We start from the raw sequence: 27,359 nt of genomic DNA on the forward strand, positions 1-27,359 counted from the left end.
TTTCTAGATACCTTGTGGGTGTGTCTGTATACCATATATATATACATATATATATATAAAATATATGTAACTTAGAAACTCTTTTCCCCTAGGCTCACAGAATCCTATCTTTCCAAATGTAGGATTTGTTTCAGAAGTAAAGAATCAATGATCATGATAGAAATTACAATCTTGTTTCATTATTGTTGTGATAATGTGTTTCATCTATAGGTCACTGAGAAAACAATTTGTGTTCCATTGTCATCTGTCTGCTTTAAATTCCCTATGTGGGTATCAATTAAACAAAATGTAATCTTGGCTTAAGACATATGAAAATGATCTATTTCATATACATTATATATGTTGTAGAACATTAACATTGCTTGATAATTTTGACATTATATCTAAAAACACAGCAGAGGAAAGAAGCAATTTTTTTAAAAACTGGAGTCTATGTTGTATATATGTGACATGGCTCTGTGTGAAACCAGTTTTAAAGAAAATGGGCAAGAGCTACTTATTAAGTTACCTGTAATCATTCCGATCATCAGCTTTTATTCCAGGCCAATCTCTCTTCAGATATTGACTAGCCAACTTCTGGATACCCTGTTAAAAAAATACATATACAATATAATAAAATATAAATTATAAAATAAGTATTATGCTATAAAGGAAGCTCTTTTCCTTAAAATACATTACTTAGCAAATCCCATCTTTCCATATATAAATTTAATTCAGAAGTAAAGAACCAATGATAAATGGTAGAACACCATAACTTGTTTCATTATTTTCAAAGTCTTCTCTTGTCCTCATTTTTAGGAAAAAGGTGAGTATAAAGATGAGAAAATTGGAACTTAATTGAAATGCTTCCCACTTCACCAAACTATGTGACCAGCCATAAAAACAAACTACCCCGGTATATCACAAGGAACACAGCTGTCCACCTCCACAGAGCTCTGATTACTCAGCTTGACATCCCAATTTTCCATCATTCCTCTGCTGCGGCATATACTGCATTTCTGAATCCCAGCAGTCAAACTCATATACCAGGAAAGACTACAACACATTCAATTTGGAGCAGACCGATAAACACTGGCTTGTAAAATTAATGGACAAACCTTGGTGCTATTCCATACTAGTAATTTTCAAGACAGACTTTAAGAGTTGTTTTCTTTTTTAAATGATACCATGGCACAAATCACTTAAAATGAAAAAATTAGTTTCACAAAGAAATACTCACTTATTGTTATCCATACAAACATGTACCTGGACAAAACAGAGTATCCATAATAGGTACAGGATTTTATTGGCAAGAAAGGTTAAACTACTCACTCTGAATATAGAGCATACTACTTTTAGAAGGAAACATATGTGGTTCCCTAACACTGTAACAGGGTCCAATGTAATGGATCAGAAATCATTAACTTTGGGATATTCATCTCTATACATGCAACTTTAAAAAGAACAAATAAAACGCTGAGATGAAGAACAATCACATTAATTGACTGCCTACTTTAAGCAGAAGCTGCCCAAGTAAAGTCAGTGGTGCATTCTATACATGGTACCTTTCTACTAAGGTCTGCTGCCAAATCAATTTGGCTTAATTAAATCCATCGTTGAATGTTTCTGTTTACCATTATTTCAATGAGCCCAAAGGGTAGCAGGAACTACAGAAAAGCTCCTTTGAATCTCGAGTTCCTTTTGAATTTGGCAATAGTTTGGTTTCACTATTTTCAGGTCCTATGTATTCTGAAAACTCATAAATAACTCCATATCCACAATACTTCCACTTACATACCTTGCACTTTGGGGAATACAATTACTAAGTCTTCCCTGAATGCATACAGAATTTTTTTTCACTTCTGTACCTTGTTCACACCGTTCTTTATTTGTATGAAATCTCTTCCTACTACTCCCATTCCTACCAGCTGAGTTCTTGCTGCCCCTCCTTTAAACTGATTTTTAAATATCCGAACACAAAATATTCAAAAGTATATAAAGAAAAATGTGGAAAGTTTAAATGCCTAAGTGTTTGGTTTCATTTCATTAAAAGAGAATAGTTTATCATTCTTTCTGCATTTATTAGCTTGAATTCTTTTTTAAAGAACTATCCCTCCTGGACTGTTCGGGTATGCTGAGGTACAGTTCTTAGAGGAAAGGCAAGATAAATACTTGACTGTCCAGTTTTGGTCCAAAAGTGAACAATGAATTTTTAAAGTAACATTATGAACTCACATATTTTGAATAATGGATGTGTTTCAATCTATTGCAGTCACAATTCTCTTGATGCTCCAAATGCTACATCTGTGGTCAGTGGGAGTTGCTCCAAGTTGGCTCCCATATCATGACCCCAATAGACTTTAATAATTTCTTTGTTTTCTTTTACAGTTCCTATTCCAGATCTGCAGTAAGCTAGTTTTCCAAGGAATTCTGATTACTTTCAGAGAGAAACCATATTTAGAGACCACAATCTAGGTACTTCCTTATCCTTTTGGTCTTACTTTGTATCTTTCTCTAAGAGGGCTTTCCTAATCACTGTATACAAAGTAGCTCACCCTTCACTCAGTTGCTCTCTCTCACATCAGCCTACTGTATTCATAATCCTTATACATTGTTACCATCTGGTTCAAATATGCTTTGCCTATTTGCTGACTATAAGCTCCATCAGGTACCGATCTTGTCTTTTTTCTTTCTTTCTTTTTTTTTAATCACTATGTCTCCAGGCTATCGCAAAGAGCCTAGTATATAGTTGCTACCAATAATGTTCCCTGATTGCACGAATAAATGCCACCTACATTACTCCATTTCTAATGTATAATGCTCAAACTCCTTTTGTGTTTTTGCCATTCTGAGTTAGAAATGTTTAGATCAAAATTTCTCTGGTTCCCTAATTTTCATATACTCAAATAAAAAAACATATATCAGATTTCTAAGATTATGACCAGATGGTTTTTATACAATAAATAAATAAGTTCCTTAGTAAAATTATAGTCAAATTTGACCATCTCCATTACTGAAAGGGAACATATGTGTAGATACTCTGAAGCAATGAAAAAAGTTTATTCCATATTTAGAAGGCAGTACATATTAATTTTTATGAAGATTCAAGTAAGTTAAGATCCCTGAATTCAAAGAACTCATAATATGTAGACAGGAATAAGAAGCATACAGCATAAAATGGGAGGCAATGGATGGGCTGCTGCCAAATAAGTGGCAATATGTGATACAAGTACCCAGAGGAGGAAAAGATCATCTGATATTTTCTTTTTTTTTTTTTTTTTTTTTTTAACATTAATTTTTTAATACTGATTACATGAAGAAATAATATTTTGCGTATATTAGGTTAGATAAATTATATTAAAATTAATTCTGCCTGCTTCTTTTTACTTTTTTTAAAAGTGGCTACTAGAAAAATTTTAATTATAAATTTGGCTCACATTATATTTCTGTTGACTCATGCTGACCTAAAATACGAATGTCAAACCAGCACTAGTCTAAAATCTAAAACTAGTCAGGACTGAATTAGACATCCAGAAAATATTATTTAAACAAGGTGCTATTTTTGTAAGTCCCTTACATTTTTTTTTTTTAATTCTTGTATTTGCTCTGTCCTCTATATCCTTTACTTTTCTTGTTTTTTTTTTTTTTCCACACACACACACTGTATTTTATTTTTACAAGAGATAAATAGACTGACACCAAGCATTGTACATGGATGACCACAACAAAAGCAACAATGATTGCAATTACCAAACATGAAACACACTCATACTATGTCATAATATTGACATTCAGTCCAGTAATCCTCCACTGTAACAGCTCCTTTACTTTGCAGTGAAAATTGATTTGTATATTCTTCATCTGATATTTTCTTAACAAATTTACATCTCAATAATATGATAGTGACTTTTTCAGTTTAATAACTGCTAAAGTGGTTGCAGAACAATTTTTACAGAACATGGTATATGATAGGAGCCTCAGATTATGAGAAGGACTAAGAAGGCAGAATGACAGCACTGTAAATTTATATAAAACAAATGAACTTACTAACAAGCATCTCAACACACTTATTTCTCTTAATTCTGTTGGACCCTGTTATAACTACAGAGAAATTGGACGCTTAGAACATACAAAATTTACTTAAAGTCACAGTTAAGTTTGAATTAGAATCTAGTTAAGTTTGAATTAGAATCCCTAGTTATCATTCTAAATCTTTGCCCACAAAATCACTGTAGATTTTATATAATTCTTTAAAATTTTTTTGAAATTACTTCAACTTGTTATTTTTGTGCATTATAAGTTACAACAGCAATTTCTAGAGCTCTAAACCACAATGTTGGACTGTACTAAACTGAATGGAGTGCTTCAGAGATGAGATGAGGGATTCATGAAATAGACAAACAGTGAGATCTTTAGATGAAAGACTTTATTCAAGTTAGTTCAGAGAGACAGGAATCATGGCTTCTGTGTGCTCCATGCAGCTGTTCAAGATCTAATCTGCATGGATGCTCAAGAAATACTCCATGGCCCTTATAAGAAAGGTCCTAAATAACATTTCATGCTTCTGAAAGCATTCTATACTTAATTGGTTTACCTTTTACATTATGCTTAAAGCTACATCTTATGAATAAAAGGTTTACTTGTATAGAAAATAAAATCTACCACAAGTAATTGGCTAAGGAAGATAAACCCGGTAAAAATTACCAGAGGTAATTTTTTTTTTTAATGTTTGTTTTTTTTTTTAAATCACTTCCCCGGCCCACAACATTACTTTACATTACATTACTCTTTAAAACTGATGCATTAGATATAATATTTATATTTACATAAGTATCACTAATATATAATGTTCATTTGATTTCTAATACAGTTTACTCTGGAGCAGTGGTTTCCATAAAAATATACTATCAATATACTCTTTGCAACATCCAATAATATCCCATTCCAACTTTTTAAAAAGCCATCAGTGTTTGATGTAAGACTTGCTTTGTTTCACCTCTCAATAACACTTGCTATATTGCTCTAACAAGTGAAGCAACACAAAGAAAGACACTGTTCAATAGACACTGGGAAATGGACTGATGGCTTAACCTTTTGCCCATTTACCTCAGAAAGCTGAGCAGAAGTGTGCCCCATGGATCTCACACAGGTTATTCTGTATCCATTTTTCCCTGCTAACATACAGAGAAACTAATATTTAAATTTTATAAGGATATGACATCAGATGGCACTTCAAAATTATAGGAAGCCATGTTACATAATATACTATACCTTTTTGTCATGAAATTCCCAACATTATGTAAATGACTTTTAAAAATTAAAGTCCACTGCATAAGTTGGATACTTCTCAAACTGATGTAAATTATACAATGATTATAAATTATACAATGTCTTAACTATTCTAAAATTGCTTTAATAGTAATAGAGAACTTCACATCCCCCCCTTAAGCAAAGTTTTGAAATATTTTTCATTGTCTTGTACAGCATATAATTGAAGTTAGGTAAAAAAAAATCAATATATTATTTTAAATTACATAATAAACTGTCTTTACTTACTTTTCTATTCATTTCATGATAAAATGAGGTATTAATCTCATGTTACATATTAAACATGTATTTAGATATTTTTAGACTTTTCCTTTTATCAGAAATAAAGATTAATTTTGTTTAAATTTAATTATGTAAGAAAAAAACAAGTTCTAATGACATATTAAATGACCTATTTGATTTGAGGACGAAACAGAATAAAAAAGAGATGAAATTTAACACTCATTCATGATAAAAACTCTCAAGAAACTCGTAGCAGAAGGAAACTTCCTTAACCTAATAAAGGGTATATACAAAAAGCCTACAGTTAATGGGACTTCCCTGGTGGTCCAGTGGTTAAGTATCTGCCTTCCAGTGCAGGGGATGCAGGTTCAAACCCTGGAGGGGGAACTAAGATCCCACACGCTGCGGGGCAACTGAGCCCGCGTGCTCTGGAGCTGATGTGCCACCACTAGAGACCCCGTGTGCCGCAACTACTGAGCCCGTGTGCTCTGGAGCCTGCCTGCCACTAAGGAGAAGTCCGTAAGCCGCAACAAAGAGCCCGCGCGCCACAATAAAAGATCTCGTGTGCTGCAACTAAGACCCGATGCAGCCAAATAAATAAATTAATTAATTAATGATTACATTAAAAAAAAAAGCCTAGAGTTAACATACTTCTAATGGAAAGTGAATGCTTTCCCCCTAAGACTGGGAATAAGGCAAGGATGTCCTCTCTCACCAGTCCTTTACAACATTGTATTTATAGTCCCACTTAGTACAAAAAGGCAAGAAAAAGAAGTAAAAGGTATACAAATTGGAGAGGAAGAAATAAAACTACTTCCATTCACAGATGACATGATTGTCTATGTAAAAAACCCCAAAGAATCTACAAAAAAAAAACAAAACAAAAACAAAACCAAAAAACCCTCCTGGAACTAATAATTAAGTTTAGCAAGGTTGCAAGATACAAGGTCAACATATAAAACTCAATTGTTCTCCTATGCACCTGTAATGAACAACTGGAATTTGAAACTTAAAAAAAAATTAGGATAGCATTGGGGGGAAAATGAAATACTCAGGTATAAATCTAACAAAATATTAATATGTGTCAGAACTGTACATGGAAAACTCCAAAACACTGATGAAAAAAATCCAAGAAATCCTCATGTTAATGGATTAGAAGAGTTCACATTGTTAAGATGTCAATTATTCTGAATTTCATCTATACATTCATTGCAATTCAAATCAAAATTCCAGAAAGCTTTTTTGTAGATATCAAAAGACTGATTTTAAAATGTATATGGAACGGTAAACGTACTAAAATAGCCAAAATAATTCTGAAAAACAAGAACAAACTCAGAGAACTCACATTATGAGTTCAAGGCTAATTACTATACTATAATGTTACAGTGTAGTACTAGCAAAAGAATGGACACATAGCTCAATGGAACAGAAGAGAGCCCCAAAATAGATCCATACAAATACAGTAAATTGATTTTTCACAAAGCACAAAGGCAGTTAGATGGAGAAAGGATAGTCTATATCAATAAATGGTGCAGGAACAATTGGATAACCATATGCCAAAAAATGAACATTAACACTTATAACTTACACAAAAATTAATTCAAAACAGTTCATAGACTTAAATGTAAAGTACATAAGTACAAAACATGCAGGAGAACACAAAAGAAAATCTCTTTGACCTCTGACAAAGAGTTTCTGCATACAACACCAAAAGCAAGATACATGAAGGAAAAAATGATAAGCTGCACTTTATTAGAATTAAATTCTTTCCTTTAGGAAGGACACTGTTAAGAGAATGAAGAAAAAAAAAAAACAACAAGCTGCAGACTAGGAAGAACACACACATATCACATATCTGATAAAGGACTTGTATCCAGAATATATACAGAGCTCTTAAAACTCAACAGTAAAGAGAAAACCAACCCAAATTTTAAAATGAGCAAAAGATCTGAACACACACTTCATCAAGAAGATGTAAGGATGGCAAATAAGCATATGAAAAATGCTGAACATCACTTGTCGTTATGGAAATGCAGATTAAAACAACAATGAGATACCACTACATACCTATTAGAATAGCTCTTTGAGCTATTCCAAAAAAATACTACACTATCAAATGTTAGTGAGAATGCAGAGCCACAGGACACGCCTGTGCTGGTGGAAACGTAAAATGGTACAACCACTCTGGAAAACAATTTGGAAATTTCTTACAAAATTAAACATAGACTTCCCATATGACTCAGCAATAGCACTCCTAAGTATTTAGCCAACTGATGTAAAAACTTATGTCCACACAAAATCCTGCACACAAATGTTTCTAGCAGCTTTATTCATGAAAGTGGAAGCAGCCAAGATGTCCCTCAATAGGTGAACAGTTAAATAAAATACGGTACATCATTAGAACAGAGTACTATTCAGTAATAAAAGCTATTAATTTACACAAGTTTTTTTGTTTTTTTTTTTTTGCCCATGCCGCACGGCAAGCAGGATCTTAGTTCCCCAACCAGGGATTGAACCCACAACCCCTGCAGTGGCAGTGCAGAGTCTTAACCACTGAACCACCAGGGAAGTCCTGGATAAATCTTAAATTCATTTTGCCAAGTGGAAAAGAGCCAAATCAAAGAGTTATGTACCTTGTGAAATAAAAGAAAATATTTATGTGTTGGTTTCTGTTCCTGGCACAGAGCTCATAAAACTTCAGTAAATAGAGGTGCTAGGAGAATTTTGTCCTAGCATTTAGTCTTTGACCCCAGTTCATGACACAGAGTTCCTAAGTCCCAATTATTTTCCTGGGTGATAGCAGTGTCTTTTGTTCTAATGAGGTGACTCTTTTGGTGGGCTCCTGGATGAGGGCTGGTCACCAGAAAGACCAAGCCATATTCTTGGAATTTCTAGCCCTGTTTCTTAATCTCCAGAGAGGAGAAAGGGGCTAGACATGGAGTTAATAATTGATCACACCCACATGATGAAGCCTCCATAAAAACCCCAGTAGTATGGGGTACAGAGAGCTTCCAGGTTGGTGAACATGTAGAGGTGGTGGGAGAGTGGCACACCCAGAGAAGGCATGGAAGCCCTACACCCCTTCCTACATACTTGTCCTATGCATCTCTTCCATCTGGCTGTTTCTGAGTTATATCCCCACTTAGAAGACTATTGCAGGAGAGGATTCTGGGAAGATGGCAAAGTAGAAAGCACCAGGATTCTGTTTCCCAACACAGACAACAGATCCAATGACAGAATCTGTCTCACATAACTATTTTGGAACTCTGAAGTCTTTTTCAAGGTTGTAACTTCCAGAGAAAGGCTTGGCTGTTAAACAAAGTTAATTTCAACCAATTTCTGCACTTAGCTCAGCAGCAGTTACCCGCCCCCTCCCAGCCCAGTGGCAGGCAGCCATGAACTTGTTCCTGTAGCAGCCTGCATGCAGCTTGCAGGAGACACTGTGGGCAATAGGGGCCCGCCCTCCAAATATCAGGGATCTGTGCTCTGATCACTGATTGCTGCTTCTGATCAAGGATGTGGAGACACAAAGGTGCAGACACAGAGGTAGATGGCCATTGTTGAACCCCTATTCCCCAATGAAGAAAAGTGAACAAAGGCTAAGGAACCTTTGGGCCACCAACAAGTGGACCAACATATGCACTGTGGGAGTCCTAGAAGGAGAATTGAGAAAGGGACAGTGAAATTATACAAATAATGGTCAAAAACTTCCCCAATTTGACAAAAGACAAGAATATAAACAGCCAAGAAGCACAACAAATTCTAAGTAGGATGAACTCAGAGACCCACACTGAGACACATTATAATCAATCTGTCAAAAGCTAAAGACAAAAAGAGAATCCTGAAAGCAGCAAGAGAAAAGCAAATAGCCACATACAAGGTATCTTCAATAAGATTATCAGCAGAGTTTTCAACAGAAATGTAGGAGGGCAGAAAACACTGGGTCCATATATTCAAAGTGCTAAAAGAAAAAAAACTGTCAATTGAAAATACTATATGCAGCAAAACTGTCCTTCAAAAGTGAGGGAGATATTAAAATATTCTCAGATAAACAAAAGCTGAGGGAGTTCCTGACTACTAGACCTGCCCTGTAAGAAATGCTCAAGGGAATCCCAAAGGTGAAATGAAAGGACACTAGACAGTAACTTGAAGCAGTATGAAGAAATAAAGATCTCACTAATGGTAAATATATGGGCAACTATAAAAGCTAGTATTATTGTAACAGTGGTCTGTAACTCCACTTTCTGTTTTCTACTTGGTTTAAGAGATTATACATTTCTTTAAAAAATTGTTAGTCTAAAAGCTAGTGTTATTGTAACTTTGTTTTGTAACTCCACATATTGTTTTTTATACAATATGAAACTAATGTATCAAAAAAATTTTAGTTTATGTTTTTGGATACATAATATAAAAAAACATAATTCTGTCCTATCAATAAATGAAAAGGTTAGGGATGAAGCTGTAAAGGAGCAGAGTTTTTGTGATGCTTCTGAAGTTAAGCTGGTGTAAATTCAAATTAGAGTTTTACAACTTTAGAATGTTAAATATAACCACAAAGAATATACGCAAAAGGAAGAAGAAACTTAGAACGTTCCACTATGAAAACTCAACTAAACACAAAAGAGACAATAATGCAAAACGACAAAGAAGTCAGTACATCCTTACTTTAAATGTAAATAGATTAAAGTCTCCAATCGAAAGACAGAGAGATTGGCAGAATAGATTAAAAATCATAATCCATCTATATGCTGTCTTCAAGAGACTCTTTAGATCCAAAGAAGACTATTGCAGCAGTATTCTGGCAGAGATGATGAGGGTTTGAACTGTGGTGGAGACACTGGAGATAGAGAGAACCAGACTGATTTATAAAGGTATCTGGCAGGGAAAAACTGACATGATTGGTAATGGTCTAGCTATGGAAGAGATAAGAAGGGAGGAGACAACAAAGATGACCCTTTGGATTTTGGCTTTATACAAATGGACAGATGATGGTATGTCCCTCAGGGATGAATACACTGGTAGGCTATTTAATTGCAGAAAGGGTTGTTGGATTATAATACAAATGATGCTAGGTTTAGCAGAAGTATAAGAGGAGAAGGCACTATCTCTCCTAAAGTGAGAGATGTCAGGAAAACCTGTGTAAACTTAAGTACACTGGAACTGGATCTGAAAGAGCAAATAGGAATTTGAGCAACTGAGAAAGGAAGAGGGCGTTCCAGGGTTTGGCATAACTTAGGTGAAAAAAATTTGTGATGAAAAACTAGTAGGGAAAATGTGGGAGAAGGGTTGGTGGGGTAAATTTTTCACTTCTAAGCATCCAACTTGTTCTTTGAAGCTTACACTTACACTTATATAGTGAATTCTTCTTTAGCGCTCAGGAATTAACTACTCTCAAAGAAGTTTTCTATGAAGTTATTCTCGTTCTTTAAGAAAGACCCTCCGGGGGCTTCCCTGGTGGCGCAGTGGTTGAGAATCTGCCTGCTAATGCAGGGGACACGGGTTCGAGCCCTGGTCTGGGAAGATCCCACATGCCACGGAGCAGCTGGGCCCGTGAGCCACAATTGCTGAGCCTGCACGTCTGGAGCCTGTGCCCCGCGACGGGAGGGGCCGCGATAGAGAAAGGCCCGCGCACCGCGATGAAGGGCGGTCCCCGCACCGCGATGAAGAGTGGCCCCCGCTTGCCGCAACTGGAGAAAGCCCTCGCACGAACCGAAGACCCAACACAGCCAAAAATAAATAAATAAATAAATAAGAAAATCCTTTAAAAAAAAAAAAAAAAAAGAAAGACCCTCCAATGTCTTTCTTTTACTCAATTCAGAGTAAAAGCACCGTTACTACCATTGAGCTTAAAATAGAATCATAAAAACACATTTAAAAAGATGTTTCCTTGGAGAGTTATGTCCTAATAATAATTGGAATAAGTTAATTTACTGTGCTTACACAAAACTCACAGTGTTTCCCTTAATATACAAAAGAGGTATAAAAGTTATCTGACTGAAATATTCTTAGTTCTCCACTGAATGTTGCTATTACGACAGTTTAATAAGAGAAAATATGTGCAAAAATCCTGTTGGACTTAAACAGAGAGAACATGTTAAATGTCCAGTTTATATAATGCTGTTGCCAATAGGAGTGTATAACTTGGAAGTTTGTTTAGTAAAAGGTATCTTCCTTTTAGGAGGCAAAAGGCCAAATCTACCTGATGTTAAATGCCAGTTATTTAATAATTTTCAAGTTCACTTCAACCATTTCCCCCTGCTCCAGATAGTCTTGTTTATGCCTATAGAGTTCTTCCATTTATTCCCAAAGCAATTTATATGCAAGCTTTAATCAAGAGAAAACCCTACTGACTAAATGGCTTACCTCTCCCCTATTTCAATAGTTTTTACTTCATTTTCCATTTTTCAGTAGATTGTTTAACCACGAAATGATGGTTATACTTTTATGAATGTTTTTTCTTTCCCCCACATTTTGAGAATTTTTCTTTTCACATTGCTGGAAGCTTTCAGTAAGAAAAACAATAGTTTTTACTGTGTGTTACAGTCATCTTCCAATAAAGATTAATATTATCTGTTGTCAAAAAACAAATTTGGGGGATTTATTTTATAATATTTAAAACATTAACTGGAAAACAAATAATGACACAGATTTTTAGAGCAAAATATACTAATTTTGGCTTATTTAGAACATTTAGACATCATTAAAATTGTGTTCTTATTCCATTTTTAAAATTAAAGTTAGATTTCAAGGCTTGGATTAGCTGATATCTATTTGTAAGCTTCTGACTGAAGGGTTTTATTGAGAGGAAAAACAACCTAGTTGCTGTTGTTTTAAACAATAAGAGAAGTGTTATATTCGTCAGCATGATTGAACTGTCCACTTGATCTCAAAGACAGCTGTAAAAGCAGTTCCTTTTTCAAGCAGAAACTGGAATGTAGCAAATCAGCAAGCAAATAATTTCATGAGCTGGATCCTTAGTTACCTTAAAATACAGGGGGCATTCCAGAAGAAACAGACAAAATGTGACTGAACATTCAAGGCAAATGAGAGCCATTCTTCCTCATTTCTCTTGTTGAATGGAAAACATAACTAGTCATTAGAGTTAATATTTGAGTACTTACTATTTGCACTCAACTAACATTTAAAGCCACCACCTTATGCAGTAGATGCAACGGAAGTTTTAAAAGGCTAAGTAATTTATATAAGATCACGTAGCTAATTAAGCCTGGGTTCAAAACCAGGTCTTCTTTCAAAGTTTAAAACACTTTCTGAGCACTCAACTCACTCTGATATAACCACAGACTATCTCAAACCACTATATATTTTGGCTAAGGGATGTCTGTAAGTTCTTTAAAGGACAGGGCTATAAAAATCTAGCACAGTTCAGTCTTTGCTCAGTAAATAAATGCTGAACCAAATCATTAACCAGTTTGGTGAACAAATACATACATTTTAAAATTAATAGAGTTTTTTTTTAAGAGCAATTTTTAGGTTTACAGAAAAAGTGAGCAAAAAGTAGAGTTCCCATATACTCCCCTGCTCCATAAGACTGTCCTAATATTAACAGCTTGCATTAGTGTAATACATGCGTTACAACTGATGAAACAATATATTGACACATTATTAACTGAAGGCCACCGTTTACATTAGGATTCACTGTTTGTGTTGTACAGTTCTATGAGTTTTGACAGATGCACAATGTTATGTATCCACCATTGCATTATAATAATAATAATTTCACTGCTTTAAAACTACCCTGTGCGCCACCTATTCATCTTCCCTTCATCCTCCTCCCTCCCAACCTCTGGCAAACACCAATCTTCTTACCATCTCTATAGTTTTGCCTTTTCCAGAATGTCATATATTTGGAATCATATAGCATTGTAGCCTTTTCAGATCAGCTTCTTCCAGTTTACAAGATGCATTTAAGTGTCTGCTATGTCTTTTGGTGGCTTGATAGCTCAGTTCCTTTTATCACTGACTTCTATTCCATTGTCTAGATATACCACAAGTTGTTTATACATTCACCTATTAAAGGACATCTTATTTGCTACCAAGTTTTGGCAATTATGAACAAAGCTGCTACAGACATTGATGTACAGGTTTTTGTCGGAACTTAAGTTATGAACACATTTGGGCAAATATCAAGATGTGCAACTACTTGATTATGTGATAAGACTGTGCTTAGCTTCCAAAAGTGGCTATACCATTTTCCATTCCCACTAGCAATGGGAATCCATTGCTCCACATCCTAGACAGCATTTGGTGTTGTCATTATTTTGGGTTTTAGTCAAACAGGTATGTAGTGGTATCTCACTGACAATTCCCTAATGACATATGATGTTGAACATCTTTCATATGCTTATTTGCCATCTGTGTATCTTTTCTGTTGAAGTGTCTGTTCAGGTCTTTGACCTACTTTTTTTTTTTTTTTTTAATTTACTTTTGGCTGTGTTGAGTCTTCGTTGCTGCGTGAGGGTTTTCTCTAGTTGTGGCGAGCAGGTGCTACTCTTTGTTGCGGTGCACAGGCTTCTCATTGCAGTGTCTTCTCTTGATGCGGAGCACGGGCTCTAGGCATGCAGACTTCAGTAGTTGTGGCACGTGGGCTCAATAGTTGTGGCTCGCAGGCTCTAGAGCACAAGCTCAGTAGTTGTGGCTCATGGGCTTAGCTGCTCCACAGCATGTGGGATCTTCTCGGACCAGGGCTCGAACCCGTGTCCCGTGCATTGGCAGGCGGATTCTTAACCACTGTGCCACCAGGGAAGTCCCTGACCTTTTTAATTGGGTCATTTATTTATTTATTGTTGAGTTTTAAGATGTATTTGTATAATTTGGATTCAAGTCCTTTATCAGATACATGTTTTGCAGATACTTTCTTTCAGTCTGTCTTTTCATTCTCTTAACAGCGTCTTTCTCAGAGAAGATGTTTTTAATTTAACATCTATATCTTTAACACTGAGTTTTCATTAACTAAGGTTAAGGCATCTTTAGTCTTTAGGAATCAGATTAGTGAAAAAGGAAAAAACTAAGGCTCCAATGTTAGTTCTGACAATGGATTAAGTATGAAAATACGCACAGGTGGTATTTCACTCTAAAGCAGTGTAACTGACTGTGAAGAATTATACATAATCTAACTTTGAATAATAAACATAGAACTCTGAATTGAACTCTTCATAAAATGAGAAAGTTTTAGGCAAATCATTGTTTCATAATTTAGCTGTTTTGAAAGTTTCAGTCACCATCATGCTCTCTTAAAATATGGATAATCTATAATGGTATCTCATTTCTACAAAAATAATTTTTCAGCCCTAATGCTTCTAACAATACCAGTAAAGAATAATTTTCACAAATTCAATTAATAAATCTTTGTTACAAAGCAACATGTTATCTTCTGTTTTTTAAATGATCCTTTATCAAGCGAAGGGTTTATTACAGTTATGTACAAAGTGCTATTAAGTAACAGAGAGCAAAAACCACTGGACAGATTTGAGAGAGGCGACAAGCAGAGCCAGGGAAAAGTTTCACAGAAAAAGTCATGTTTGAGCTGGGCCTTGAAGGAGGAAGTATAAAGGACTTCCCAGTGACCAAGGAGAGGGGAAAAGATACGCATAAAAAAAATGTGTCAAGTATAAAAATCGGAAGGAACTGGGGAGTCAGATAATACTGAGTTTAAATCCTGGTTTCATTACTCTCTAGTAGTACAATGCTAAACAAGTCACATCTCCTCTCTAACAGTTAATTTCCTTATTTGTAAAATGGAGGTAAATTCATGACTTACAGGGCATGTAAAGTTTAAGTAAAGCTATTTTAATAAGCATTCAATAAGTGTTAAATTACCCATTGAAATTTAAAGGAGAGAGCAATAATCAGATCTTTATTTTAGAATGATGATCATGGTGCTGATGTGGAAGATTCATTATAAAGAGAAAGAGAAAGCAGGGTGATCCAATTAGGAAGTTATTGTATGCTCTAAGCAGTGGAAAGAGAAAAGAACAAGAGATGCTCCAAAGCAAAACTACGGCCTGGGAACTAACCACATGTTGAAGGGGGAAGAAATTGAAATCAAGATTGATTATCATTAAAAATTTCTTAATACTGATCATAAATTTAAAAATCTAAAAGCTACTCTACCCATTAGGTATGATACAAATACTGTATGATTCCACTTAAATGAGGTAGATTCACACAGACAGAAAATAAAATGGTGGTTTTCAGGAGCTGGAGGGAGGAGGGAATGGACACTTGTTGTTTAATGGATATAGAGCTTTAGTTTTTACAAGATGAAAAAATTCTGGAGACTGTACAACAATGTACATTTAACACTACTGAACTGTATATTTAAAAATGGTTAAGATGACAAGTTTTATGTGTATTTTAACACAGTGAAAAATAACTGTAAAAAAATTTTTTTAATAGAAAAACGTCACACACAAATTAAGGAGAGAGTCTGAGCTTTTCTTTCCATAAAGCACGAGTTCAGTCTTTCATACAATTTCATGTATGGCAGGTACTAAAGTCTCTTCCAACATAGTTGCCTCCTCCAATCAAGGATAGCAACACATCTCTCTCTCTCTCTCTCTCTCTCTCTCTCTCTCTCCCTCTCTCTCTCTCTCTCACACACACACACACACACACACACACACACACACACAAATATATAAAGGGAAGGCAGAAGTTTGATAAGAGGTATGTTAAAGGGAAGTTCTGTTTGTTAATTTAAAAATGGAAGAAAAACATAGGCTGAGAGAAGGAGCCAGTGTTAAAAAGAGGGATTGAAAACCAGGAGAAAACGGCTAACAGTTATAAAAATAAGGTTAACATAGCTGGAAAGGGTTAGGGTCAAGATGAAAGGTTGATTAGAAAGATGAACACTCTTTCAAACAAGGAAGGGAGGATAACAAGTATCCAGATAAACTTAAAAGGAGAGGAAGGTAACAAAATTAAGATAATTTACTTTTTTAATTAGCATGAGATCTTTGAAAATGAACTAGTACAGTTTAGAGTAGGGATCCCAAAACTTTTTTGACTGCACCAATCTATCAGTTAAAAAAAAAAAAGTATATGTATATTTAGTTTTAAATAATACCCCAATGCTTTGTATTTATGTATTACATCGATTATAAAACATAACAAAAACACAGCTTTAAAGGGATGAGATAAATATTCAATAATTAACTTCCCAATTTGATAGTCTCATACGTTATATACCAATAACTACTATCTCAAGACAGTTACCAGTTTAAAGCTCCTCATTATAATAGTGGTTATAAATCCATTATTAAATGGTCTTCCAGGTAATCACAAGTTATTTTTGGCTTGCTTTTTTCAGGTTGTTTGAGCTATCATCATTTTTACATTATACTTAAGCTGATGAAGTATCTTTAAAAGAAGTGTTATCTCTGCTCTTTTCTTGGTGTTTGCTTGTTCTTGCATTATTAGAATTATCTTCAATGAATTTTCGTATTATTCCCAGTGATATTTTAAAGCTATTTGTACAGTTTGTGAGATAGTTTAATTCAGAGCATATCATCAGTAAATCCACTTAGATGAAAACTGCTGTACAGTGCAACATACAAAGGCAAACAGTGAGAGTTTTTAAAGAACCCCTTAATGTGTATATAACCGTCTTGTACACTCCCAATGGCATGAACAACCTATTCTAGAGATCACTGATTTATATCATGGGCTTTGGTCTCAGATTTGACATGTATCATACATGTGAACTCCGGCAAATTACTTGATCTCAGCTTCAGTCTCATCTGTAAAATCAGGTAGGTGAATACACACTTCAGTAAGTGAATGGCTAAACAAATTGCAGCATATCCAGACAACGGAATATTACTGAGCACTAAAAAGAAATGAGCTATCAAGTCAAGAAAAGACATGGAGGAACCTTAAACGGATATCACCATGGGAAAGAAGCCAATCTGAAAGGCTACATACTGTGTGATTCCAACTATATGACATTCTGGAAAAAGGAAAACTATGGAGACAGTAAAAAGATCAGTGGTTTCCAGGGGTTAGGAGGGAAGGAAGGGAAAATAGGTGGAGCACAGATGATTTTTAGGGCACTGAAACTATTCTGTGTGATAGTATGATGCTGGATACATGTCATTATACATTTGTCAAAATCCATAGACTGTGTAACATGAAGAATGTAAACTATGGACTTTGGGTGATGATGATGTCTCAATGGAGGTTCACTGGCTGTAACAAATGTACCACTCTTGTGTGGGATGTTGATAGTAGGGGGAGGCTGTGCATGTGTAGGAGCAGAGGGTATACGGGAACTCTGAACTTAACTGCTCAAAATTACTGTGAACCTAAAATTGCTAAAAATTAAAGTCTATTAAAAAATTAAGCATACCATCTACCTCAAAAAATAGATTGTTGCAATAATCAAATGAAATAGCACATAAAAAGTACCTGATGTGTATACTACAGGTACTCAATAATGTCTCTTAGCAGTATTCAACCTTTCATTCATTCAATAAATATTTAATGAGAACTAAGAGAAGTGACGGTTGTCACAACCACATAAATTTTGTCCTCAAATAACTCTGGCAAGTAATTTTTTAAAAAATGCTTACTAATGCACTGATCACTTCTCTGACATTGAGACTTTTCTTATATAGTATGATTATAGGGTCAATCAGTTACAAGTTAATTCTAACATGAAAATTTAATTCAGTTGGTCATTATGTACAAGAAATATCAACATTATGCCACATGTACGTTTAAAAAAAAGAAAAACAAAAATTTCCCATCACAGGCTGAATATAGATGATTAATAAAATTAGCCAACATAGCAATGGGTGCATTATTAGGACAGAAGCTTCCTAAATGAGTTATGGGGTTCATTATCAAGGAAAATGAAGGAAGTAGGACTGGTTAGCATTTCAAGACCTTAGATATTTCTTCTTCTTTTGCTGACTTTAAATGTTTAATTAATTATTCCTGGAAAACATTAGACAACACTTAAGTTATAATTTATAGAAGAATGAATACAAATCATTTTGAAGTATCTTTTTAAATTCCCACATCCCTGATTAATATTCATGACGATAATTTCACAAAGCAGTTACAAAACTATGCCAGAGGTGGCACGGAAATATATAGTTTTGCCAGTGGAAGAGGCAGGAAATTTCTCTCTCCCCCAAATGGAAGATTTAAGTTCAACACAAACATTTCCTAAAGGTTTCATAATATTTTAATCAAATTATTCATTACTCAGAAATAACACTATGAAGAAATAGATAATCATGTTGCACAAAGGCCGAGTTCATTTGTTCTGGACAGGTGGCCAGACTGCAGCTCTGTGTCAGCAGCCCAAACCCGCCCACAATAGCCCTAAAGACGATTATGCAAATGCCAGCCAACCCAGCTATTTTCCCAGGAACAGGAGAAGGGCTCCTAGTAGAAGCTATAATTGTTCCGCAGTCATGTGGAAAAACAAGCAGGTTTTTTTTTTGCTGGAGGCAGAGTGCTTTCACTAAGGGTACCACCACAATATGCATGAGATATAAAAACACACACACACACAAACACACATCGTGAAAAGACATGGAAGAGCCTTAAGTGCATATTACTAAGGGAAAGAAGCCAATCTGAAAAGGCTACATACTGTATGTATGGGGCGGGGGGCGCAATTGGGAGGGTTGTATATATCTGTTTGTGTTTGATGTCTATTTCTCAGATGGCATACACAGCTTATTCCATCCTCTTCTCCAACCTCTCTTTGCTGAACAGCTCTGCCTTCTTATTAATACCAAATCTCCTCTGTTGGTTACACCTTCCCTTATCAGTAAGATATATACAGAAATGTATTAACTTTTGACCACTGCATCTTATAGGTATGAGATAAATATTGTCTGGCAAAGCTGAATAAGAACTATTCTTACTCCATATACTTAAAGTACTTTTCTTTTTCATCCAGGGGCATAATGAAACAGGCTGAAGACAGAAACCCATCAGATCTGAAATACAACACTGACAAGGGAACACTGTTCCCTAGCATTTATTAACTAACGCTATGTTATCAAAATTTGGGGGGGTTTGCTTTTTATTTTAAATAAAGTCATCAGATTCCTTAGTTTCTAAATGAGTGTTTTAAAGTTGCCTGCTCTGACACCTGATCTTACAATTATCTCTGGAATTAATGTTATTTCAAATATTACGGCTGTTGAATTTTTTATTCTACAGGATTCAAAACAGTATTTTTTTTAACCTCTCTTGCCCTACTCATTCCTCAATTCCCTCCTGCGTAAGACAAAGGGACATTACCTGTTTTATTCAGTAAAAGGCATAAGATGGTCCTACTTTATCTACATGGAACTCAACAGTTTCTAGAACTCATGTTATGCTAGAAAATGTGACCAAGTCCTTCTGCCCTAAATTCATTTAAGGGAGGATTTTTCTCAAATGCTTGAAAACAGAGATTATGATATTCTTCATAGATGTCAAATATATTATTTTAAAATAAGACATTATAAAATTTTTAATGTTTAATTAAGAATATGGGGGTAGGGACAAATTAAGGGTATGTGATTAACAGATACAAACTACTGCATATAAAATAAACTACAATGTCCTATTGTATAGCACAGGGAACTCTATTCAATATCCTGTGATAAACCATAACAAAAAAGAATATGAAAAAGAATATACATATATAACTGAATCACTCTGCTATACACCAGAAACTAACACAACATTACTAAAATGTAAACCAACTATACTTCAATAATAAATAAATAAATAAATAGATAGATAGATAGATAAGTAAAATAGATAAACAACAAGGATATACTGCACAGCACAGGGAATTATACCCATTACCTTGTAATAACCTATAATGGAATATACTATGCAAAAATACTGAATCACTGTGCTGTACATCTGAAACTAACACAATATTGTAAATCAACTATACTTCAATAAAAAGAAAATACATGTACTGTTAAGATTAAACCAACCATAAGTAGATAACTTCTTTAACCTCAGTAGTGTTACTAATATAAGATTTAGTTAATATAAACTCTACTGTCAGGCTTCCCTGGTGGTGCAGTGGTTAAGAATCCGCCTGCCAATGCAGGGGACACAGGTTCGAGCCCTGATCTGGGAAGATCCCACATGCTGCGGAGCAACTAAGCCCATGCGCCACAAGTACTGAGCCTGCGCTCTAGAGCCCGCGAGCCACAACTACTGAAGCCCGTGCACCTAGAGCCTGTGCTCTGCAGCAAGAGAAGCCACCGCAATGAGAAGCCCGTGCACCGCAACGAAGAGTAGCCCCCGCTCACCGCAACTAGAGAAAGCCCGCGCGCAGCAACAAAGACCCAACACAGCCACAAATAAATAAGTAAAATAAATAAATTTTAAAAAATATATTAAACTCTGTCCATGAAACAAGTTAACATTCAAAACTCTTTTAAAAATGATTTAGCTCCAGCTTCGAAATGATCCAGTTTTCTTCTAGTAAACCTTCGCAAAGTATTTTACTTATGTCTCTTATAGCACTTATCATAGCCTTACTTTAATTCATTCATTCATTCATTTATTCATCCATTCATTCCTTGACCCTAAATTTAAACAGATAAGCCACAGTTTCTACTCTCAAGGAACTGACACTCTAGTGAGGGAAATATCTGATTCTTTAAAAATGTTTTCAAGGGCTTCCCTGGTGGCGCAGTGGTTGAGAATCTGCCTGCCAATGCAGGGGACACGGGTTCGAGCCCTGGTCTGGGAAGATCCCACATGCCACGGAGCAACTGGGCCCGTGAGCCACAATTACTGAGCCTGCGCGTCTGGAGCCTGTGCTCCGCAACAAGAGAGGCCGTGATGGTGAGAGGCCCGCGCACCGCGATGAAGAGTGGTCCCCACTTGCCGCAACTAGAGAAAGCCCTCGCACAGAAACGAAGACTCAACACAGTCATAAATAAATAAATAAATAAATAAAAGAACGTGAATTTCTTTAAAAAAAAAAAAAGCAAACTGGGCTATTCATTTCAGTAACAGTCAAGTGGTCTTAGTTTGAAAAAAAAAAAATGTTTTCAATACATTCTGATGTAGGTATAGAGTAGACACCCAAGTTAAGTATGGCAGACTCTATTTACTATTCAAAAATATTCCCTACCACTCTACTAGGATGGCTAAAGTTAAAAACAAACAAACAAACAAAAATAGTTAATACCAAGTGTTAGTGAGAATGTGGAGAAATTGGAACCCTCGTACATTACTAGTAAAATGTAAAATAGTGCAGCCACTTCGGAAGACAGTTTGGCAGTTCCTAAAAATGTTAAACACAGAGTTACCAAATGGCCCATCAATTCCATCCCTAACTGTATACTCAAGAGAACTGAAAACATATTTCACTTAAAAACTTGTACATGAATGTTCATAGCAGCCTTTTTCATAACAGTCCAAAAATGAAAACAATCCAAATGTCCTCAACAGATGAATGGATAAATAAAATGTGATATATCCATAGCTATATCCATTCAATGGGTTATTACTTATCAATAAAAAGGAATAAAGTACTGATACATGTACAACATGAATGAACCATGAAAACAGTATGTTAGGCAAAAGAAGCCTGTTACAAAATACCACATATTATACAATTCTATTTATATAAAATGTCTGGAATAGGCAAATCCATAAAGATAGAAAGTAAACTGGTGGTTGCCAAGGGCTGGAGAGACTGATGGGGAAACAGGGAGTGACTGCTAATGAGTACAGGGCTCCTTTTTGGGGTGATTAAAATGTTCAAAAATTGCTTGTGGTGATGGTTGCACAAGTCTGAATATACCAAACACCACTGAACTGTACACTTTAAAAGGGTGAATTGTATAGTATGTGAATTATATCTCAATAAGGCTGTTATTAAACAAATATATACAGGGGGATGGTTTTCCCCCTGCCTCTGAGAAAGTACTACACTTTCCCATCCCAATGACATCAGGCTTGGCCATGTGACTGCCTTGGCTGATGAAATGTGAGTAGAAATGATGCATTACACTTCCTCCAAGCAGAAGCTTTAAGAATTAGGACATGGTTTGCCATACCCTCTTTTCCATTTACAAATATTCCAGATAGAGGCTATCTCATCAGACTGAATCCCAGAATGAAGATGTGACAATGTGGGAGTGAGCTATAGCCAACCTGCAACAGATTTATAAAGTAAGCAAAATATAAACCTTTGTTATTATAAGCCACTTAGATTTTAGGTTGGTTTGCCACCACAGAGTCTTGCCTAAAGTGTATATTATAACTTTTATGTATTATGGTAATATGAAACCATAATAATAAGATATTTAAAAATATTATTTATTTTACCTTATCTTTTTATTTTCAATTTTGTGCATGCTTACAATATGCATAACGTATTAGGACAGGGTAGACATTTAAAAAGTTTGGAAACCACTTCCCTTGACTGCTGAGGACCTATACCTAATCTATTATTCTCTCAGACTCCTGGCATAAATTGCCCAGTGTCGTTCTGTTTCTGACAGTGGCACCAACGGGTACAGGGGCTTAATAAATATGCATCAACTGAAAAAATATCCTTCCAGGTGTCAAAAACAATACATTAGGATCAGGTCAGGAACATAAAATTCAAACTAATAGGCTAGTTATGAGTAGCATTAAATAAACCAAGAGGCTAAGCAGCAACCAGGCCAGGGAGATGTCTACACAGAAGAAAACAATTAGTACAGGTTCCCTCCATAATTTGCACAAAGATTAATTAAAAACCAGAATGGTTAAAATTAAAAAGACCCAAAATATCAAGGGGTGGCAAAGATATGGAACAACTGAAACACCCATATGCTGCTGGTGGGAGTGCAAATTGTATAACAACTCTGAAAAACTGTTTGGCCGTATCTACTAACGGTAAAGAGATGCATACCCTATGACCCAGTAATTCCTCTCCTAGGTATATACCCAACAAAAATGTATACAAATTTTCATTTTGCCATAAACTGGAAACAAACCAAGGATCTATCAACAGAAAAGATAAATGAATTGTGGTAATTTATATAATGGAATACTTCTCATCAATGAGAATAAATGAAACTTACTTGTAGTACACAATACATAAGAATCTTACAAATATAATGTTGACTTAAAGAAGCCAAACCAAAGAGTACTTACTGTATGATTCCACTTAAATAAGTTCACAAACAAGCAAAACAAACCTAGCTGTTAAAATCAAGTTAGTAATTACCTTTTGGGAGGGGTTAGTGATAGGAATGAGCAAAAGGAGGCTTCAGGAGGGCTAAAATTTTCTACTTCTTCATCCGGGTAGTGGCTGACTAAGGTTACATCAGCTTCACACTCATGATTGTGCAAATATATATGTATACAGATTTCAAAAAAAAATAATGTTTAAAAAATAAACACACTTCTAAATAACCAATTGATCCAAGGAAAAATCACAATGGAAGACAAAAAAGACTTTCAACTGGCATATAAAAAGTCTACAGCAAGCATTATACTTAATGATGAAAGATTAAAAGGTCTTCTTTTGAGACCAGGAACAAGACAAGGATACTGCAATTCCCACCTTCCTTCAACACTGGGGGCCACTGTCAGTAAGATAAAGCTGGAAAAAGAAATCAAAATTACAGGCAGTCCTCATTCTGCATGGTTCCAACACACATAAATTTCAGTTACTGCAGTTTAGATTACCACTCCCCCAACAACACGGTTTGAATTTTAGTTACCATGGTACATTAAACGCGAGTAACTATATAAAGTACAGGTTTCGCTGCTAGCTCTTTGGACCACAAATCACTGCAAATAACAGATGCATATCAAGATCAGTGACTTCTTTGAAAGTATGTCAGTGATTGATCACTGTGCATCTGTTATCCAGTTCACACACAGACAGTAAAGATGTAACTATGTTGCCTCTTTGTCTTACAGTGATAAAGCCACATGACACTTTATAAAAATGTATAATCAAAAGAAGGAATTAGCTAACAAAGATGAAAGTGCAGCAAAGAAATAAAAAGTGTTAATGCTGGAAGTGAAATTCTAACCAGATGTCAAAGAGTTACACAAGAAATGGCTGACTGTGGGAATGTTGATACTGCTGCCATTTTAAAAGAGATTCTAGATATGCAGTCAGAGGGAGAAGGGGAACATACTGATATAAAATGAAGAAAGCAAGGGTGAAGAAAAGAATGGAGTTAACCCAGAGGAATGCTGTCGACAAAAAAATTTCACATTACAGGAACTCTCAGAGAGACTTCATGACACTGAAGCTTCAAAGGACAAATGCTGGAAGCTAATTCAAATACAAAAAAGAGCATAACAATTCACCAAGGCATATGACAAGAAAAAAGCCAATCACTGATCCTTGGGTGGAGTTCCCAGTTTCTGGTTCTACATGTAAGAAGCTTGTAAGTCACCCACTCTGTCCTAACATCAAGTAAAAAGCTAAAGAGACTGAAAAGTCAACAGCTCTTTAGATTCTTTTCCCATGTAGGTCATTACAGAGTATTAAGTAGAGCTCCCTGTGCTACACAGTACGTCCTTATTAGTCATCTATTTTATATACAGTATTGTCTATGTGTCAATCCCATCTCCCATTTATTCCTCCCCCCTTTCCCCCCTGGTAACTATAAGATTGTTTTGTACATCTGTAACTCTTTCTGTTTTGTAAATAAGTTCATTTGTACCATTTTTTTAGATTCTACATGTAAGTGATATCATACAATATTTGTCCTTCTCTGTCTGACTTACTTCACTCAGTATGACAATCTCTAGGTCCATCCATGTTGCTGCAAATGGCATTACTTCGTTCTTTTTTATGGCTGAGTACTAATCCATTGTATATATGTACCACATTTCTTTAGCCATTCCTCTGTCGATGGACATTTAGGCTGCTTCCATGTCCTGGCTATTGTAAATAGTGTTGCAATGAACATTGGGGTGCATGTATCTTTTCGAATTATAGTTTTCTCTGGGTATATGCCCAGGAGTGGGCTTGCTGGTTCATATGGTAGCTCTACTTTTAGTTTTTTAAGTAACCTCCATACTGTTCTCCATAGTGGCTGTACCAATTTACATTCCCACCAACAGTGTAGAAGGGTCAAACTGAGAATTTAAAACAACAACAACTATTTAAAACAACTATGATTAATATGTCATGGGCTCTAATGGATAAAGTAGATAGCAGGCAAGAACAAGTGGGTATCGTAAGTAGAAAGATGGAAATCTTAAGAAACAAATAAACAAAAATGCCAGAGATTAAAAAACACTGTAACAGAAATGAAGAATGCTTTGATGGGCTTACTTGTAGACCACACATGGCTGAGTAAAGAATCTCTGAGCTTGAGGATATATCAGACGAAAAGGGGAAAACTGAAAAGCAAAGAGAACAAAGACAAAAAAACCAGAACAGAATATACAAGGACTGTGGGATAACTACAAAAGATGTAACATATGCATAATGGAAATGACAGAAGGAAAAGAAAGAGAGAAAGAAACAGAAGAAATATTTGAAACAATAATGACTGAGAATTTCCCCAAATCAATGTTAGAACCAAACCACAGATCCAGGAAGCCCAGAGAACAGCAAGCAGGATAAATAACAGAAAAACTATACCTAGTCATATCATTTTCAAGCTACAGGAAATCAAAGATAAAGAAAAAAATCCTGAAAGAAGTCAAAGGAAAGAAATATTTAACCTACAGAGGAATGAAGGTAAGAATCAAACCAACTTCTCCTCAGAAATCACACAAGCAAGAAGAGTGAAGTATTTAAAGTGTTGAGAGAAAAAAAACCGTCAACCTAGAATTCTATAATCTGCAACATTATCCTTCAAAAGTGAAGGAGAAATAAAGACTTTCTCTGACAAACAAAAGTATAGGGAATTTGTTGCCAGTAGACCTGCCTTGCTAGAAATGTTAAAAGAAGTTCTTTAGAGAGAAGGAAAATGATGTAGGTCAAAAACTCAGATCTATGGGGCTTCCCTGGTGGCGCAGTGGTTGAGAGTCTGCCTGCTAATGCAGGGGACACGGGTTCGAGCCCTGGTCTGGGAGGATCCCACATGCCGCAGAGCAGCTGGGCCCGTGAGCCACAATTACTGAGCCTGCGCGTCTGGAGCCTGTGCTCCACAACAAGAGAGGCCGCGATAGTGAGAGGCCCGCACACCACGATGAAGAGTGGCCTCCGCTTCCCACAACTAGAGAAAGCCCTCGCACAGAAACGAAGACCTAACACAGCCAAAAATAAATAAATAAAAATAAATAAATAAATAAAATTTTAAAACTCAGATCTACATAAAGAAAGGAAGACCATCAAAGCAGGAATAAATAAAGGTAAAATAAAATCTTTTATTTTTCTTATTCTTAATTGACCTAACAGATAACATTTTGTTCAAAATAATAATAGCAACCATGTATTCTATTATGCATACTTATGTATATATCTTATATATATGTATATATATTAAGTATGCTTTTATAGAAGTGAAGTGAATGACAGCAATGGAGGGGAGGAATTAGGATTATTTTGTTATTATAAGGTACTCACTTTACCCATTAAGTGGTATAATGGTTTTTGGAAGCAGACTTAGATTTGGTTATAAATGTATACTGCAAACTCTAGGGCAAACACTAAAAAACTTTAAAAAGAGGAATATAACTAATATGCTAAGAAAGGAGAGAAAATAGAATAATGTAAAAGGGTCAATCAACACCACAAAAGGCAGAAAAAAGTGGAAGACTAAAAAGGGAACAAAGAACAAGGGCAACAAATAGAAAAGAGTAACTAATATAGTAGACATAAATTTGACCATATCAATATCAATATTCACCTTGAA

At 35.4% G+C, this 27,359-nt stretch overlaps 1 protein-coding gene across 1 annotated transcript in view; it reads right to left on the reverse strand.

The window, feature by feature from the left end:
* Positions 1-27,359, reverse strand: part of FCHSD2 (FCH and double SH3 domains 2) — a 313,606-nt gene that overhangs the window by 176,513 nt on the left and 109,734 nt on the right. The window contains exon 4 of the mRNA XM_007173694.2: positions 509-585. Coding sequence (XP_007173756.1) covers positions 509-585 — 77 coding nt within the window. The remainder of the gene's footprint in view (positions 1-508; positions 586-27,359) is intronic.

Source organism: Balaenoptera acutorostrata, chromosome 9 (assembly GCF_949987535.1).
Source record: "Balaenoptera acutorostrata chromosome 9, mBalAcu1.1, whole genome shotgun sequence".
Taxonomy (NCBI): Eukaryota; Metazoa; Chordata; class Mammalia; order Artiodactyla; family Balaenopteridae; genus Balaenoptera; species Balaenoptera acutorostrata.